The sequence below is a fragment of the Diorhabda sublineata genome, chromosome 6 (assembly GCF_026230105.1).
Source record: "Diorhabda sublineata isolate icDioSubl1.1 chromosome 6, icDioSubl1.1, whole genome shotgun sequence".
NCBI classification, from domain to species: Eukaryota; Metazoa; Arthropoda; class Insecta; order Coleoptera; family Chrysomelidae; genus Diorhabda; species Diorhabda sublineata.
In genome coordinates, this window is record NC_079479.1 from 22,443,938 (window position 1) to 22,458,971 (window position 15,034).

At 33.7% G+C, this 15,034-nt stretch overlaps 1 protein-coding gene across 1 annotated transcript; it reads left to right on the forward strand.

The window, feature by feature from the left end:
* Positions 1-1,273: 1,273 nt before the first annotated feature.
* On the forward strand, positions 1,274-10,896 carry LOC130445853 (methyl farnesoate epoxidase). The gene is made up of 5 exons (XM_056781741.1): positions 1,274-1,610; positions 4,676-5,188; positions 5,673-5,877; positions 8,824-8,941; positions 10,573-10,896. The coding sequence occupies exons 1-5, from the start codon at positions 1,274-1,276 to the stop codon at positions 10,894-10,896; spliced, it is 1,497 nt and encodes a 498-aa protein (XP_056637719.1).
* The last annotated feature ends 4,138 nt before the right edge of the window (positions 10,897-15,034 follow it).

Sequence of the window (15,034 nt, forward strand, 5' to 3'; positions counted from 1 at the left end):
AAATTTTCATGCAAATCGATGCAGGTTCATGCAAAGGTGATATCTCATTTTTACCTAGGTAGCCTAGACTAATGATACTTAGCATAAATAGAGCACGGTATTTATTTAAACGTCTAGTATCGAACGGCTTGCATAACCCTATCGTTTCGTGGTACAGATGTTCTTATTTAAAAGTTGTAGGTAAATTTAGGCTATATCAGTCTTGGACAGCCTTATAATCACAAAGGTGATAACCCTTTACTAACTAACCCCATCATTGAAGACGCGCCACTGCACATCAAATTCCTGTATTAGCTCTTCTTTATATTTAGGTACATGCATACGATATATACGATTCTCTCCAGGTCTGGAGATGGACTCAGTGAAAGGTAGGAAACGTTTTCGAGTTGCCAAAGTCCGTATCGCTGGACGTTGGCCGTGCATGACATATTTCCTCTCGTCTCGATATTTTTTCCTTTCAACAGTAGTAGCGGTATATCTTCTAGTATTAAGAGGTGTAATCTCAATTATTGGGTATATTTTTGCAGCGATGTGTATTATAGGAATCCTGTGATCGTACGTACAGTCTCATTTAAGACAATATAGACTTGTTTTACGTAGACTGAGATGCGCCAGCATATTCTTTTGCTGATAAACACAAGCTCTAGTTCAGTTTAGCACCCAATGAGCTGGAAGTTTCTGGAAAAAAATTTGCAATTTTTTCAACATATAGTTACCAAGAAACATAATTTGTATTATACTAGAGTAATTTTTGCTTTTCGCGTTGCATCATATGCTGGAGAATTGTCAATCACGAAATTGGTTAACAATAGTGCACAAGTCCTCAGGTCTTTAATTTATCTAATTAAACAAAGTCTACAACATTAAGAAATGAAGAGCTGTGCAAATATTATTCTTTCTCGAAAAATTCATTCGATTCAAAGTTTTCACCACACTTTGCAATTCTGAGCGTATTCTTCTTCTTGTGACGAGTGACCCTAACCCATTTACAAACTTCCATTACTTGGAATCAAGACCATAAAAATGTTACAGGATAGAAGAGACTGGTGAAAATCCATCTGATTTTCATAGTTCTATTTAAAAAACTGTCTGTTGGAATATGTCAAAAACTTCCTATAAAATTATGTAGTTTTATGCAACGTACGTTGACCGCTAAGCTTCCAACATGTAAAAAATTTACTTGTAAACTTGTAAATTATTCTATGAAACGGGCTCTTGTTTGCTCACATACTGATAAGATTTGGAATAGACAGTTAGTTTATTTTTTTCAGATATGTTTTTGTTGGTAATAGTTTCCATAATTTTAATTGCCTTACTTGCCTACATGGACACCAGAAAACCTAGAAACTTTCCACCAGGACCTAGATGGTGGCCTATTCTTGGAAGTGCTCCTCAAATAGCAATGCTCCAAAGAGGCACAAAACACTTATTGTTCACTACAGCTTTATTGGCTAAAAAATACGGCCCGATCTTGGGGTTGAAAGTTGGAAGAGAAATATTAGTAGTAATTCACGGTCCAGCTGCTAATAGAGAATTTCTATTATCTGACGATTTATCTGGAAGACCTTTGGGAGAGTTTTTTGAAAAAAGAACATGGGGAAAGAGAAGGGGTGAGTATAAACTATATTTTCAATATAGAGTGAGCTTTCTTACTTTTATAAATATACTCGATGCTGTTGTATATAAAAGTAACTATTATTGTGGTTTCGATTTTGTAGTATAAAATAACTTTTTTTACACAGAATAGCTTTTAATCAATTGAATATCCTCCATTCTGCTCAATGACCTTTTGCCATCTTTCTTTCAGATTAGAAGTAGCTCAAAAAACACAACAGTGTTGTAATCCCTCCAAACAGCATGAGCTTTTTTTGTTGTTTTTCAGCTTTCGATGTTTGTGTTGGTTCATCATGTTTGCTCCATGATCGTTTTCGAACTAGGTTACTGTACAGGACCCATTTTTCATCAACGGTGATGATTCTTTTCAAAAGATGGTCGGTTTCATTTCATATAAGGTGCATATCGCAAATGTTGATTCTTTGTGTTAAATGAATTTCTTTCAATTCGTGAGTTACTCAAATATCAAGCTTTTGAACTAGCCCAAGACATTTTAAGTGTTTTTCAATTGTTGTGTGCGATACATGTAGCTTATTCACAACCTCCTAAACAGTTATATAACGATTCTCCTCAATTATGACTTTGATGATTTGGTCATCATCAACTTCAGTAAGCCGACCACAACGCTACTCATCTTTGAGGAAAAAATCTCTAGAACGGAATTTTTTATACCAATTATGACACGTGCGCTCTGTTAAGCAATCAGCAAACTACACATATTTCTTTGTGAGCCGCAGCAGCTTTTTTTCCTTTACGGAAATAAAAAAGTAAAATATGCCGAAAATATTCGTTTCTGCACTCAATTTAAACTTAACCCACAACTAATAGCTTTAATAAGAATCACGCACTACTTGCTTCAAAAGTTACGTCAATGTGACCAGTATAACGTGACAATCGGCAAAGTATAGCACTAACATAAGTTATTCAAAAAATAAAGAAAGGTTCTGCCCAATATCTTATTCTTATTCTCGAATCTATGTATTATTTTGATATTGTTTGAGCAATCATGAACCCACAGCTATGAGCTATTGGTCTATGAAGGTTTTCAAAACTTGTTCCAATTTGATCCATATTTCTGGTATAATGATATAGATACGTAGAAAAACAGCAGACAAATTCCATAATAAAATATCAGGAGAAAGACGGAAGGTATATTAAGAAAACGACCAAGTAGTGAATTTTAAAAAAAAAGTTGCATTTATAAAAATAATTATCATGATAAAAGCATCAAAATTGGTATGTTGGACAATGATGCCAAAAGAAAATTTTAGAGATTGGAAGCTCCTCGAAATTCGCCATAGGAGGGGCAAGGGGTCGATTTTTGAAGTTCCACCCCCCGTGAAAAAGGGGGATGAGCAGTTTTGACGTTCTTAGGGTCGATTTTACATATTTTGACCCTCCTGAACATGAATATGTCATTAATTGTAAGATTCGACCTCGAAAAGTGATCCAAATTTCAAATTGAAAATTTACCCATTTCCCGATGTTTGTGAAAAATACGTCAAAATTGCGGTTTTTCTTCAATAGACCGAATACATTTTTCAGGATCAAATTTTCAATACGATATTCGAGTAGTAGAGGTCAAACATGACATTTTATCGTATATATGAGCTCTATCGAGGTGGGAGGAAACAGTAGGTATTGCAAGTAGCCTGGTTTCGAGGATTTTTCATGTTTGCGAAATCCTTTTGACTACTTTGCAGGGGCGCGGGGAAAACAAATTTGGGAATAAAATTTGGAATTATTTCTAGTAAAAAAAAACTTAACTTCTTTCTTTCGAATTTTGATCTATTTTTTCTTATACTTTTTTAAGTGGTGGGGAGATACGAACGTTTATTCAAATTTATTCCCCTCCCTTTCAGAAAATTGACCCCTGCGTCCATCCCCAAGTTTAAAAGCTTCACACTTACAAGCTTGAGACATTCCATTAGATTGAAATAAATTACCTGACTATAAATAAGATATATGTAGGTAATATTTTTCGTGTAAATACCAAAGAAACATGGCTTATCAAGGAGTTTAGGAGTTGCCCCCCCCCCTTCTCCCATCATTCCTTCTTCAAGACTCTCTTTTTGCAATTCACCATACAAATTGTAGCAATTCTGGTTGTATATAAACAATAAAGTATGTTTCAAAAATTATATTCTTATACTTAAAATGAATTATTGTTTTAAAAACAAGTTATTACGATGAAATTTGTGAAATCGATCCCAATACTGAAGATTCGTCGAATATGCTCTGTAAAAAACAAAAATTGTGGCTCCTTACATACTAAACAAAATGTAGTGAAATGCTCAATAACGAATAGGCTCATTGTTCAAGGTCTCATCATATCTACTGTTTGTAATGCTTCAAAATTCGTCACATTTTGTATAGAGAATCTTCGAAACCAGGCAACTTGCGGTACCTTCTGTTCCCCCCCCCCTCGACATATCGAACTCATATATATGTTCAAATGTCATATTTGACCTCTACTACTCGAATATCGTATTGAACATTCCATCCTGAAAAATATATTCGCTCTATTGAGAAAAACCGCAATTTTGACATATTTTTCACAAAACACGGAAAATGGGGAAATTTTCAATTTGAAATTCTCTTCTCGAATTCGAATCTTAAGAGAAATGACATATTCATGATCAGGAGAGTCAAAATATGTAAAATCGACCCTAAAAACGCCACTGCACTAAAGAATGAGGTGGAAAGTACAAGTGAAAAGAAGAATGCAATAAAAGAATTGGAGAACTCCAAGGAGCGACTCACTTTTCCTGGGAATGAATATATAGACCTAGTATATAAATATTAGTAGAGTTCACCAAATGTGACCCGATAATATCATTCCCAAGAAAAGTCTTCACAAATGTCAATCTTTTTGCCCATAAAGTTGTTAAAAAATTGTTGAATAATTTGTATTCTATTCTAACTTTCATGTTTACGTGGTATAACAAATAATGAAATAATGTTATGCATTAAAGTTGCATAAAACCATTCTTTAAATATCTTTGAACGAAAATTATGTTTTTGGCTCATTTCTTGTTGAACTGATGTTACCATTTTTCAGGAATTTTAATGGTGGACGAACTGTTCTGGCAAGAGCAAAGAAGATTTTTTCTAAAACAATTACGTGAATTCGGTTTCGGCACTAGAACTATGTCTATCCTGGTTGAAGAAGAAGCACAAGAGCTGGTGAATTATATTTACAGGACAATCACCCACAATGATTCAGTGGTTTTCGATATACACAATTTATTTAATCTGCATATTCTCAACTGTTTATGGAGAATGTTAGCAGGTCTTAGGTACAATGCCGAAGATAAACAAATGAGGGAATTACAAGCTGTTTTAAACGAATTATTTCAAGCTCTTTCTATGGTAGGAACGACTTTCAGCCAATTTCCACTGTTAAAATATCTAGCACCGAACAAATCCGGTTATAACCTATACGTCAGAAGCCATGAAAGAATATGGGCTTTTATACGAAAAGAAATAGCCCATCACAAGAAAACACTCGTACCAGATTCTCCAAGGGATGTTATGGATGTGTTTTTGAACGTACTTCAATCATCGGATAAAGGTAGAAAATTCTTCCTTTTGTCTCCTTCAATCAATATCCTGAGATTCAATCCATATTGACTATAATAAGATTAAATTTTGTTAGTATTTTCTGCCTTACATTTTCCTCATTTGCAGTTTGCTACTTGTCTTTTCATAATTCTCCCTTCAATTTTCTCAGTTGCACCTCATAAGAGGTCTGTACTATTTTCCTTTGTACAATTTTTTGTTGTGTTGTTATCGTTATCACTTCCATCCCATTCTAGCTACCATTCTTACAGTTTTCATCTCCATCATATTTATTTTATCTTGTTTTCTGTGAAATCTGCAATTTCTACTTTCACTTTAACAGTTTGTTTCAGTATCTAACTATATATCCCTACTTAATATCTGTTGTTTATCTATTATTCGAAATTTAACTTTCAATATCCAGATGAATTGGATGTTAGGAATATTTCGGTAAACTTTCCAGATTACTACTACCAATATAACATTTTGTATTTTAGAAAACATTGGGAACAGCTTTTCCGAAGAGCAGCTCCTGGCAATTTGTATGGATATGTTCATGGCTGGATCTGAAACCACAAGTAACACCCTGAGTTTCTCTTTTCTGTATTTAATTTTATACCCAGATGTTCAGAAAAAGGCTCAGGAAGAAATAGATCGGGTTATTGGTAAAGACAGAAATCCATCATTAGATGACAGACCAAAGTACGTAAGCTGAAAATTTGTTATAATTGTCCTTTTCTCTTTTGTTATGTAAAAAGCAAACACAAGAGGATAAACCCATACTCGAATAAGTCGAGATTCCGTTGGATATTGTTCTTGAACTTCTGTTTGACCAAGAGCCACCAATCCTGAAAGCTCCTTGATCACGGATTCTAATATTTTTAATAAAAAATAAAAAATTTTACGTTTAGACGAACAAGATTTGCTTGGTCGGTGTGGATTTGATTGGTCGGAAATATTTCAATTAAATTATTTATTATTAAATTTCCATAATTTTTTTCCGTCATCACGGATTTTGATCAATCCTATATAGAATTTTGAGTGAAATATTATGTTCAATAAGAAAAAATCCAATCCTGCCGATCAATGATTTTTAGCCGGAAAGGTCATGCATACCTATTTGAATGGTGTGAAGCGGGGTAAAATTTATCTATTATCACGGAAACATTTTTTTTCAATTCACGCGTTTTAATGGCACATTTATAATTATCTTGATATGTGTGCTTATAAACTGCCGAAAGTATCGCGCATACCAAATTTTATTGTGTGAGTGAGGATTATACTATTATAGATTTCACTTACTTGACGACATTTCTTCTACTTCTGGTCTCTTCCTTAAGTTTTTAACTATTTATTATACTAATTAATATGGGAAAGAGGAAAATTTTTATTTGGGTTGATTATATAATAAATGAAGTTTGATACAAAAAATATGTTCAATTCAAGTATATCAATCAATAATCATCTACATCATTATCATTTCTATCTTCTTCTGATTCTTCGCTTTCCCAGCATGGTGGAATATTATTTGAATTGAAATTTATCATACCTTTGTAAAAATTTTTCTTTGTCGGTTGTACTTGCAAAAAATTTAAATAATAATTCAAATCTTGCAACATTAACATCATTATTTTTCATTTCATTTGTAAATCTTTGGACTAAATCTGTCTTTTCTTTATCATTTATGTCTTCCGGATTTGTCAAATGCTCGAACATGTTCTGATATTCTTCATTTTCTAACAAGAGGTTGTAGGCTTTAATTTTTCCTTTACGAACAAAAGCTGCTGTATAATCACAACCTGTAAAAGCATGGAAGCCCAGTAAAGCTCGATAGACTGATGAATCTAGCTTTTCTGCGAGCTGTGTACTACAATTTACGTAATTTATTTCGTTATTGGTTTTGAATGTGATCCATACTTCTTGCTCTTTGAATTTATGTATGTTTCAGAGACAAATAATTAACAGGACAGTATCTAATGATTTTATGAGGATTTTTTGTTGAGGCGAATATTTGTTAAGAGGAAAAAAATTTTTGTATCAGCTTCTTAATGGTAGCATTCATAATTTTCATCTATTATTCGAGTTATTATTCCATTACTATGAGTGTACACAAAACACTTGTCTGCAAATGTTAAAAAAACTTTTTTGTCTTTAATCATTTAGCTACATGTAGTGTCCGTCCAATGTAAAAATGTAACTATTGCGTCTTTGAATTTTGGATTACTAAAACTTTTATTAAAATCTGTAGGTCTGCTTTGTAATGGTCCCGTTATAGCAAATATCAAAAATCAAGTGGAATCTAAAGCAGTGGTGTTACATATTTTTTACAAAGGATATTGGGTTGGATATCTTTGCTGCATTAAACCCAATCAGATTGCTTGCACTCCATTCCAAAATGTTTCCAAGATTACAATTGATGGTGATATGGAGTCGGTGACAAGATGCATTTCTGAGGAATACCACCGTTGACCTCAAACCTTTCTGAGGTGTGTCCGTTGATAGCTACCCAGATGGATCGGTCTTTGCGAAAGCTACTAAGCCAGTCGACAAATCGTACAATGTTAATTTATTTAGGAGATTGGTAAAACCAAACCCTTTCAAAAGCGTTCCATTCCAATGCGATTGCTCTGGATTCCCCATATTTCTCTATAGCTCCAATCCATACGTTGGTGACATAAGTCTCTTTCACTATCCATTCGATAGAAAACGAAGTACATGGATGGGAGTGAGAGTTGAAAGGGATATCAAGGGTGTGAGATGCTATAATCCTCATTACTTTGGTTCATAAGCACGTTCAAGCAGCTATTATATCTAGTAAGGTTTATCGGCATCTCCTGTTTCCCGTGAATCGACAATCTACAATTTGTTTTCCATTTATCAATATAAAAGCTGATCAAAAGCTAGATATTGTGACATCATAAAAAGTCTAGAATATGGGATGGCTTTAATTGCCAGAGATCTTCGTCTTCTATTCCATACGCACCCAGGTAGTGGGTGTTTCACACTTCGAGAGAATGTGGATAGAGGTTTCTTCCTCTGTGCACGCCGCATTATCTACTAAGTCCTCTGGTGCAAATCTGTTGTTGAGGTTGCGCAGACACCATCGGCAACCCGCCCGTCAACGCCTCTAAGGTTCATCTCTGCTTCCTGGTTGTTCAGGTTCCGACAAGTTTTTCTCTTTTTTTGTAGAAGAGAGGGATCCATCTTCTCCCTATTTCCCATATTTGTGAGGTATTCTCACTTGAGTGGTGGAGGGCTACTCTACTTTTGCCGCGTGTTTCCGCTTTTATTTTTTTCTCTCTCCATGGTTGTTCCCACGAGTAGCCAGGGAAAGATTGGTCCATTCCAGCAGAGCCCTGCATGCCGCAGTAAGGTCGGAATACAATGGGGTGCGACCCGGTGCCTCAGGGGAATCGTTCGAGACAATATTCACCCTGCTGCCATTCATCCGTCGCTACGATGTTTTCTAACTTGAATTCGGGAGATTTTATTCTAATATAAGTTTTTTACTTATTCACAGAAGATCAGAAGTCGTTTGATTGCATCAATAACTTCAAAGGAACACTTTTGGAATATATACAGTTGGTTACTTTGTATAGTTTGTTCATTAAATTAAACTCAAACCTTTAAATTTTTCACTATTTTTAGAATGCCATATGTTGAATGTATAGCTTTAGAATCCCTTCGAATGTTTGGAGGAAGAGCATTCACAGTACCCCATCGAGCTCTTCGAGATACTTACTTATGTGGATATAGGATACCTAAGGTATGTTCATTATTAGTTTCACAGTTTTACATGTTCTCAATGCTTAAGAACAATTTTGTGCCATTATTTTTTAAAGGGTTAAACAATTTTGAGATTATACTATTGAAATAAAGGGATTCGGAAGGAACAGGTCCACTATAGATGCTATTTTTGTGATCTGCCAAATTATGGAAGAGGCTATAAAGCTCAATAAGGTGCTTCAATGATCGAAGACCTGGACACCGATAATTACACATATATCTGAATGGAAAATAAACTGACCAGTAAAATACCTGTGACGGCCGGTATCAGACAAGGAGACAGCCTCGGCCCGATATTGTTCAGTATCGTAATGGATGAGATTATAAACGAGAAAAAGCACGCTGGAAGAGAATACCAGATGGGAAACAAAGAAATAAAAATAGTATGTTATGCTGATGACGCAGTGATCATTTCAGTAGACGAAGATAACTTACAAAAGCTACTTTATAGGTTTGAACAAACAGCGAGAGCATTCAACATGCAAATATCCCTGAAGAAAACCAAATATTTTACAGTATCCAGAGAACCGAGAAGATATAAAGTGATAAATGCTTGTAAATGTTAAAAATCTGCTTATTCACGTACCCATTGAACCAAAAAATTTTGAACGGAAATTCAATATTAATATATTTTTGTCTTGGCCTATTCGCCGAATTGGAGGAGCTTATCGAAAAATTATCAATAAAGAGGAAAATAACCTTACCGGCTTTCCGGTACGGCGGCTATTGCTTCTTCAGTATTCACTGTTCGGCGTGTTACAAGATACATCGTAAGAAGTGAACGTGGTCCGAAAATTATTATTCGCCACTCCGAAAGACAATTTTGAATGTCATAAAATGGTCAAAGTGCCGTTGACGACAGCTACTTGCAAACGTTGCTAAGGTGTAAGTTTGTCCATAATGAACTGTCACGCTAAACTGAACAAAAAGCAACTATCAGCTGTTATCAAATAAATATTTTCATTACTGTCAAATAAAGCATTATTGCCTCGAAGCTGTGAACATTTGAGAAAGAATGTTTTAGTTTAAAAACCAAAGACTAAGACTTCTGGAAGTTTGTGAAGAATGAAGTGAAAGCTCAAACAACAAAGGCATCATTAATATCAGGGTACCTGAGAGATGTAATTTGACGGAATAAATATATGATTACCAGCAGCAAAGTAAGAATATACAAGACCTGTATGAGACTTCTAAGATCTACTGAAATGCGACGCTGAGATCAATAGCGGGACACACATTATTTGATCACAAGAGACATTATGAAATAAATGACATCCAGGATGTAGTGATATAGGCGAGAAATCGGAGAGGAGAATGGAGAGACCACGTGGACAGAATGTCAAATGACAGGTTGGCAAAGATTGCAAAGGAAAAAGAACCACCAGGACGACCACCTCAAAATGGTCTTTATCGTCCCAGCTGCAGCAAGGCAGCCATTGATGCAAGCACAGGACCAAGTCCTAAGGTACGATGAAGCAGACTATTAAAATAGAATAGTTTTAGTTCACGAAGAAAGTATAAATCTGATCCAATTTTCTGAAACTTTTACTTATTATTTTTATCAAAATAAGTGTTTTTCTCTTCCATGTGCTATTTGAAGTTCTATTTTAGGACGTCTTGGTAATAGCGAATCTCTATGGAAACTTATTAGGAGAAGGATGCGGTTATGACGATCCGGAAGCATTCAAACCTGAACGATTCTTGAAAAATGGGAAAATATTCTTACCAGATAGTTTTATTCCTTTTGGACTGGGTAAACATCGTTGTTTGGGTGAATCATTAGCCAGAGCGAATGTATTCTTATTTATAGCATCACTTTTGCAAAAGTTTGATTTCACCATGGTTCCTGGACAACCACTGACGACAGAATGGGTGGATGGAGTTACACCTGGACCTAAGCCTTTCAAAGCTAGGATAGTACCTCGAAAACATTGATAAAAGTTAATTCTATTAATTGAAAATAAAAAGCTTTACAAGAATAAAAAGATAAGAATTTCTCACGATTTTTACTTCTTTTATTAAACTATTAAATATTTCTCAAACTGAAAGATAAAAGGGAATAGGTCTATGTCTGGACATTCATCAATCAAGCTCCAGCTTAAAAAATATAAACTGTGTTCTTCAAAACTCACTAGTCAACTGCAATAATCAATTAAGATATCAATCACGGACTGGATCACGTTTACCCTCTCTAAACTCGGATCATAAACTAATAAACCAACTTTGTTGGTGGTACTGTCAATTCCATTCAAGTAATCTTCGGGTTCGATTTCAAAATCCAAATGTGTAGACTCCAGTTCTTCAGGTATACACTGTTAGAGATTCGGAAGATGCTCTGACTTAAGTAGTTCGAAGACTACAGGGAAACGTGGATTTTGTTGGTGACTCTGTTAAATAGTGTTCAAGCATTCTGCCTCCTCTATGTTATGAATATTTCATCCAAATAAATTTGATCGATTTCTAGTGCTTGCTAACAAGTAATTTATCAACCTATTTAACCCTTAACCCGAAACTTCAGATTTATACAACTCGATCTTATAGACACATCAAAGACTATATGAAAAATATAAGTAGCAACGAAAGTGTATTGGAGGATTTATTTTCAAATATTATAAAAATGAAACCTCACCTAACACACCTTATCTGAACGTTCAGCTAGAGAGTCGATTTTGAAGGTATAAGATGCCTCTCCCTGATTTGTCTTTCAATCTATATACATTTCAAGTCCATAGTGCCCTTTAAATGGTACTGAAATTCCATCTATTGTGACATTTATCCTATGGGGTTGAAATTATTCTCATAGTTTTATATTATCAATCAAGCAATTCAAAAATTGGTGAAAAGTTGTTAACTAGTTTTCTCTCCTCTTGTTCATTCATTAACCTTCTGTTCTCTATATTACTTTGAATTTCTCACGATCTGGTTTGAATAAATCTTACAAGTACATGAAACCAATGAATGCTTTTATCTTGGGTTTCGTTGTTTTTTAATATAATTGTTGGGGAGATATAGACAATTTCTCTTATTCAATTCACTCACCGACCTACACTAGACTACTCCCTATTTATAATAATTAACTATTCACTAATTTATTTAAATTCACCGGTTACTTTTTAGTACTTTCATCCCCTCACTATGATCTTCAATTATATAATGACTCTTCAGTTGTATAATTATAAAAATAAAGCAAAAAACAAATAAATATAAAGGTCTTCGCAGAAATTGGTTCTGAAAATATAACATAAACATGTAAACAGACTTTGCGAGAAGTTTGCACCCGGTGAGTTCACCAAATTCACCTAACCTAACCGAACCGAATTTTCCATGTCGTGGACGAGTTCGTAAGACTATTTTCCATATCTAGCAGTCACATCAAGCATATATTCAGTGAATATCATATTTTTTTGGTTTTTCTTTCACAAAAAGGTAAATTAGATTAGGTTAGCGCTGGTAACTTCGACCTAAATTAGTCGTTGTTCCCTTGTAAGCCTAGAGCCCTTGTTATATGCTTTATTTTCCACAATTTCCAAAATTTAGAAAGTTAGTTAACTACCCAACCACCTACCTATTTTTTACAATAATATATATATATCAAATTTTGCTATTTCTTCAAGACAATCAATACTGTCATCTCTCAGCATTTTACTTTCTCCGTTATAGGTATAATGCAATGGTTGTCCATTGCCATTCCCAATTTCTGTAGTCTTTTACCAATAGTACAATGTCCAGTATTAACTTCAATGATCTTCTGGTTTGTTTTCTCTCCATTGATCCTTAACCAAATCGCTCTGGATATCTGTTAGGCCATATATCAAGATGAATAACAATTCCATCGATAATAGCGCAGTAATTATCTCTTCGTCATCATCTTTTCTCAACTCACTCTTTACTAATTTATCCACTTTAGACTTTTCTTCCACTTATTATTGAGTTGATGCTTGATACACCATTTATTTAACACCTGCTTTCTCCTCTATTGCGTAAATTTGCACTTGAAAGTTATTACATTCACTTTTTAGCTTACTCTGAATATTCCTTTTCAGTTACCGAGCTATCCATGAAGATTGGGGTTTCTCCCTCATCTTCTTGGGTGTCCATATGAAGTTTCCGTGGGTTCTGAGCTTCTGTTTGGAACCGCTCATTCTATTCAGAAAAATTCAGTCCAAAGTTAGTCAGCAGCATGCAACTGTCCTTCATGATTATACGACTGCTATTCGTTAGCCTGTGTTTTCTTTATTAGGAGAAATTGCTTTTTTGTTTTGTTTGTCTTTTCAAATTTCATCGTTATCTACTGATACTGATATATTTGCAAGTTTGAGAAAGAATGAATAAAACGGACAGCTCATGCAAAAATTCTATCTGCATATCCGTCAGTCTGTCTATAGAGAGAATGGCGCTTCCGGCTCTAAAAATTTGCGGTTTGATGTTCTGGCTGATAGAGAATGCTCATTAGCTGAAACCTATTTAGCTTCTAAATTAGATTTATTTTTGATCTGCGGGAATAAGAAAAAATCATTGGAGGTAAAAGAAGAACTGTACGGCGAATGACCCATCTGACAGTTTTTGTTTTGATTCGTCTCCTGCGATTGTTTCCTTGATTTTTTCAAACACGTCTGGCAAACAAATACTAGTGAAACGACATCTTGTTGTCAATGGTTGTTCAGTTTTAAGTCAATAGGCCTGAATCGTCGCCTTTCATGATCTTACAGACGTCTTTTGAAGCACAGCGATTGAATTTTTTGAGCATTTCGTTGCATGAATCGACACGAGCTTTTTTTGAGCGACGTATTTCCATCCATTTTTTTACAAAAAAGAAGAATATGTCAAATATTTGTATACAACTCAAGTAACACTCATATGACAAGATGTTGTGAGTACGTTATACATATACATATATATATATATATATATATATATATATATATATATATATATATATATATATATATATATATATATATATATATGAGTCTAACCTGAAGTTAGCTGTTCCTCTAATTTGATAATTCTACACAGTTCTCTGTTATAAATCGACTCAGATGAATATTCTATTATTTAGATGTACAATATAAGGAAAATACTAAAAAATTATGTTAATTTTATATGATATAATCAAGAAGTTCAATTTCTGTGGAAGGATTACATATGATAAATTGAACAAAATTTAATTATACTACACAATTCATATTATTTCAACGGAAAAGGAATCTTAACCTCACAAATAAGGAATTTTATCCATTGTCAACGTAAGTATAGGTAATATTCCTTTTTTTTTATAAATTATTTTATATTGTTACTATTATTATTATTGGCCAATAATACGTGAAGGAACTGACCTGAGATGATAATATCTTGCAATATCAGATCTAAAACTTGCATTTACTTCTGTGAATTGTCAGTAACAAATCTTCAACTCATTGGATTAGTAACAAATCTTCAACTCATTGGATTTTCTTCAGTCCAGATATTTATCTTCCATTCATCTTTAATAATTCGCAATTATTTTGTATTTTGATTCAAATTTAACTTCTATTTCTTATAACTTTGCACTCCCCATTCTCTTTTCTGCTGATACTCTTTTTCCAAATTTTGATCCTACTTTTTTTTCCTTAGCAACCATATAATATGACTGACTAGACTTTTGCTCTTGTCTCCTCACAATGTCCTTCACTTTTCAAACACTTGTCAGTTCTTATATTTATGTTTTTAAATAAACTTTTATTTCATTAATAGTTTATGAATTTTCACTATTATGGGTCATTTTGGCAACAGTTTCATATATTTTTAAAAAAAAAATCAATCTTCCACTAAGTTTTATATTAATTTATAATTAATAACATTATTCTATGATACAAATTATGATTTGTACATATGCAATCCTTTTAGAATATATCATTTTTATATCATTTTTAATAAATAATTCCTTATATATAAAATAACTATAATTAATTAACTTACAAATATCAATTCAATTTCTTTTATTATTTTTATCGATTTTCTGCCTTTAGTTTAATTATTATCTTTAGTAAAACTAATCTCAATAAATTATAAATTTTCATTATGTACCTACTTG

What these genes read in the sequence shown, in the direction of transcription:
- LOC130445853 (XM_056781741.1), top strand. Translation starts at nt 1,274, where the DNA reads ATGTTTTTGTTGGTAATAGTTTCCATAATTTTAATTGCCTTACTTGCC. An exon ending in AACATGGGGAAAGAGAAGGG is followed by an intron (nt 1,611 to 4,675) that starts GTGAGTATAAAC and finishes ACCATTTTTCAG; the next exon opens with GAATTTTAATGGTGGACGAA. An exon ending in ACTTCAATCATCGGATAAAG is followed by an intron (nt 5,189 to 5,672) that starts GTAGAAAATTCT and finishes TTTGTATTTTAG; the next exon opens with AAAACATTGGGAACAGCTTT.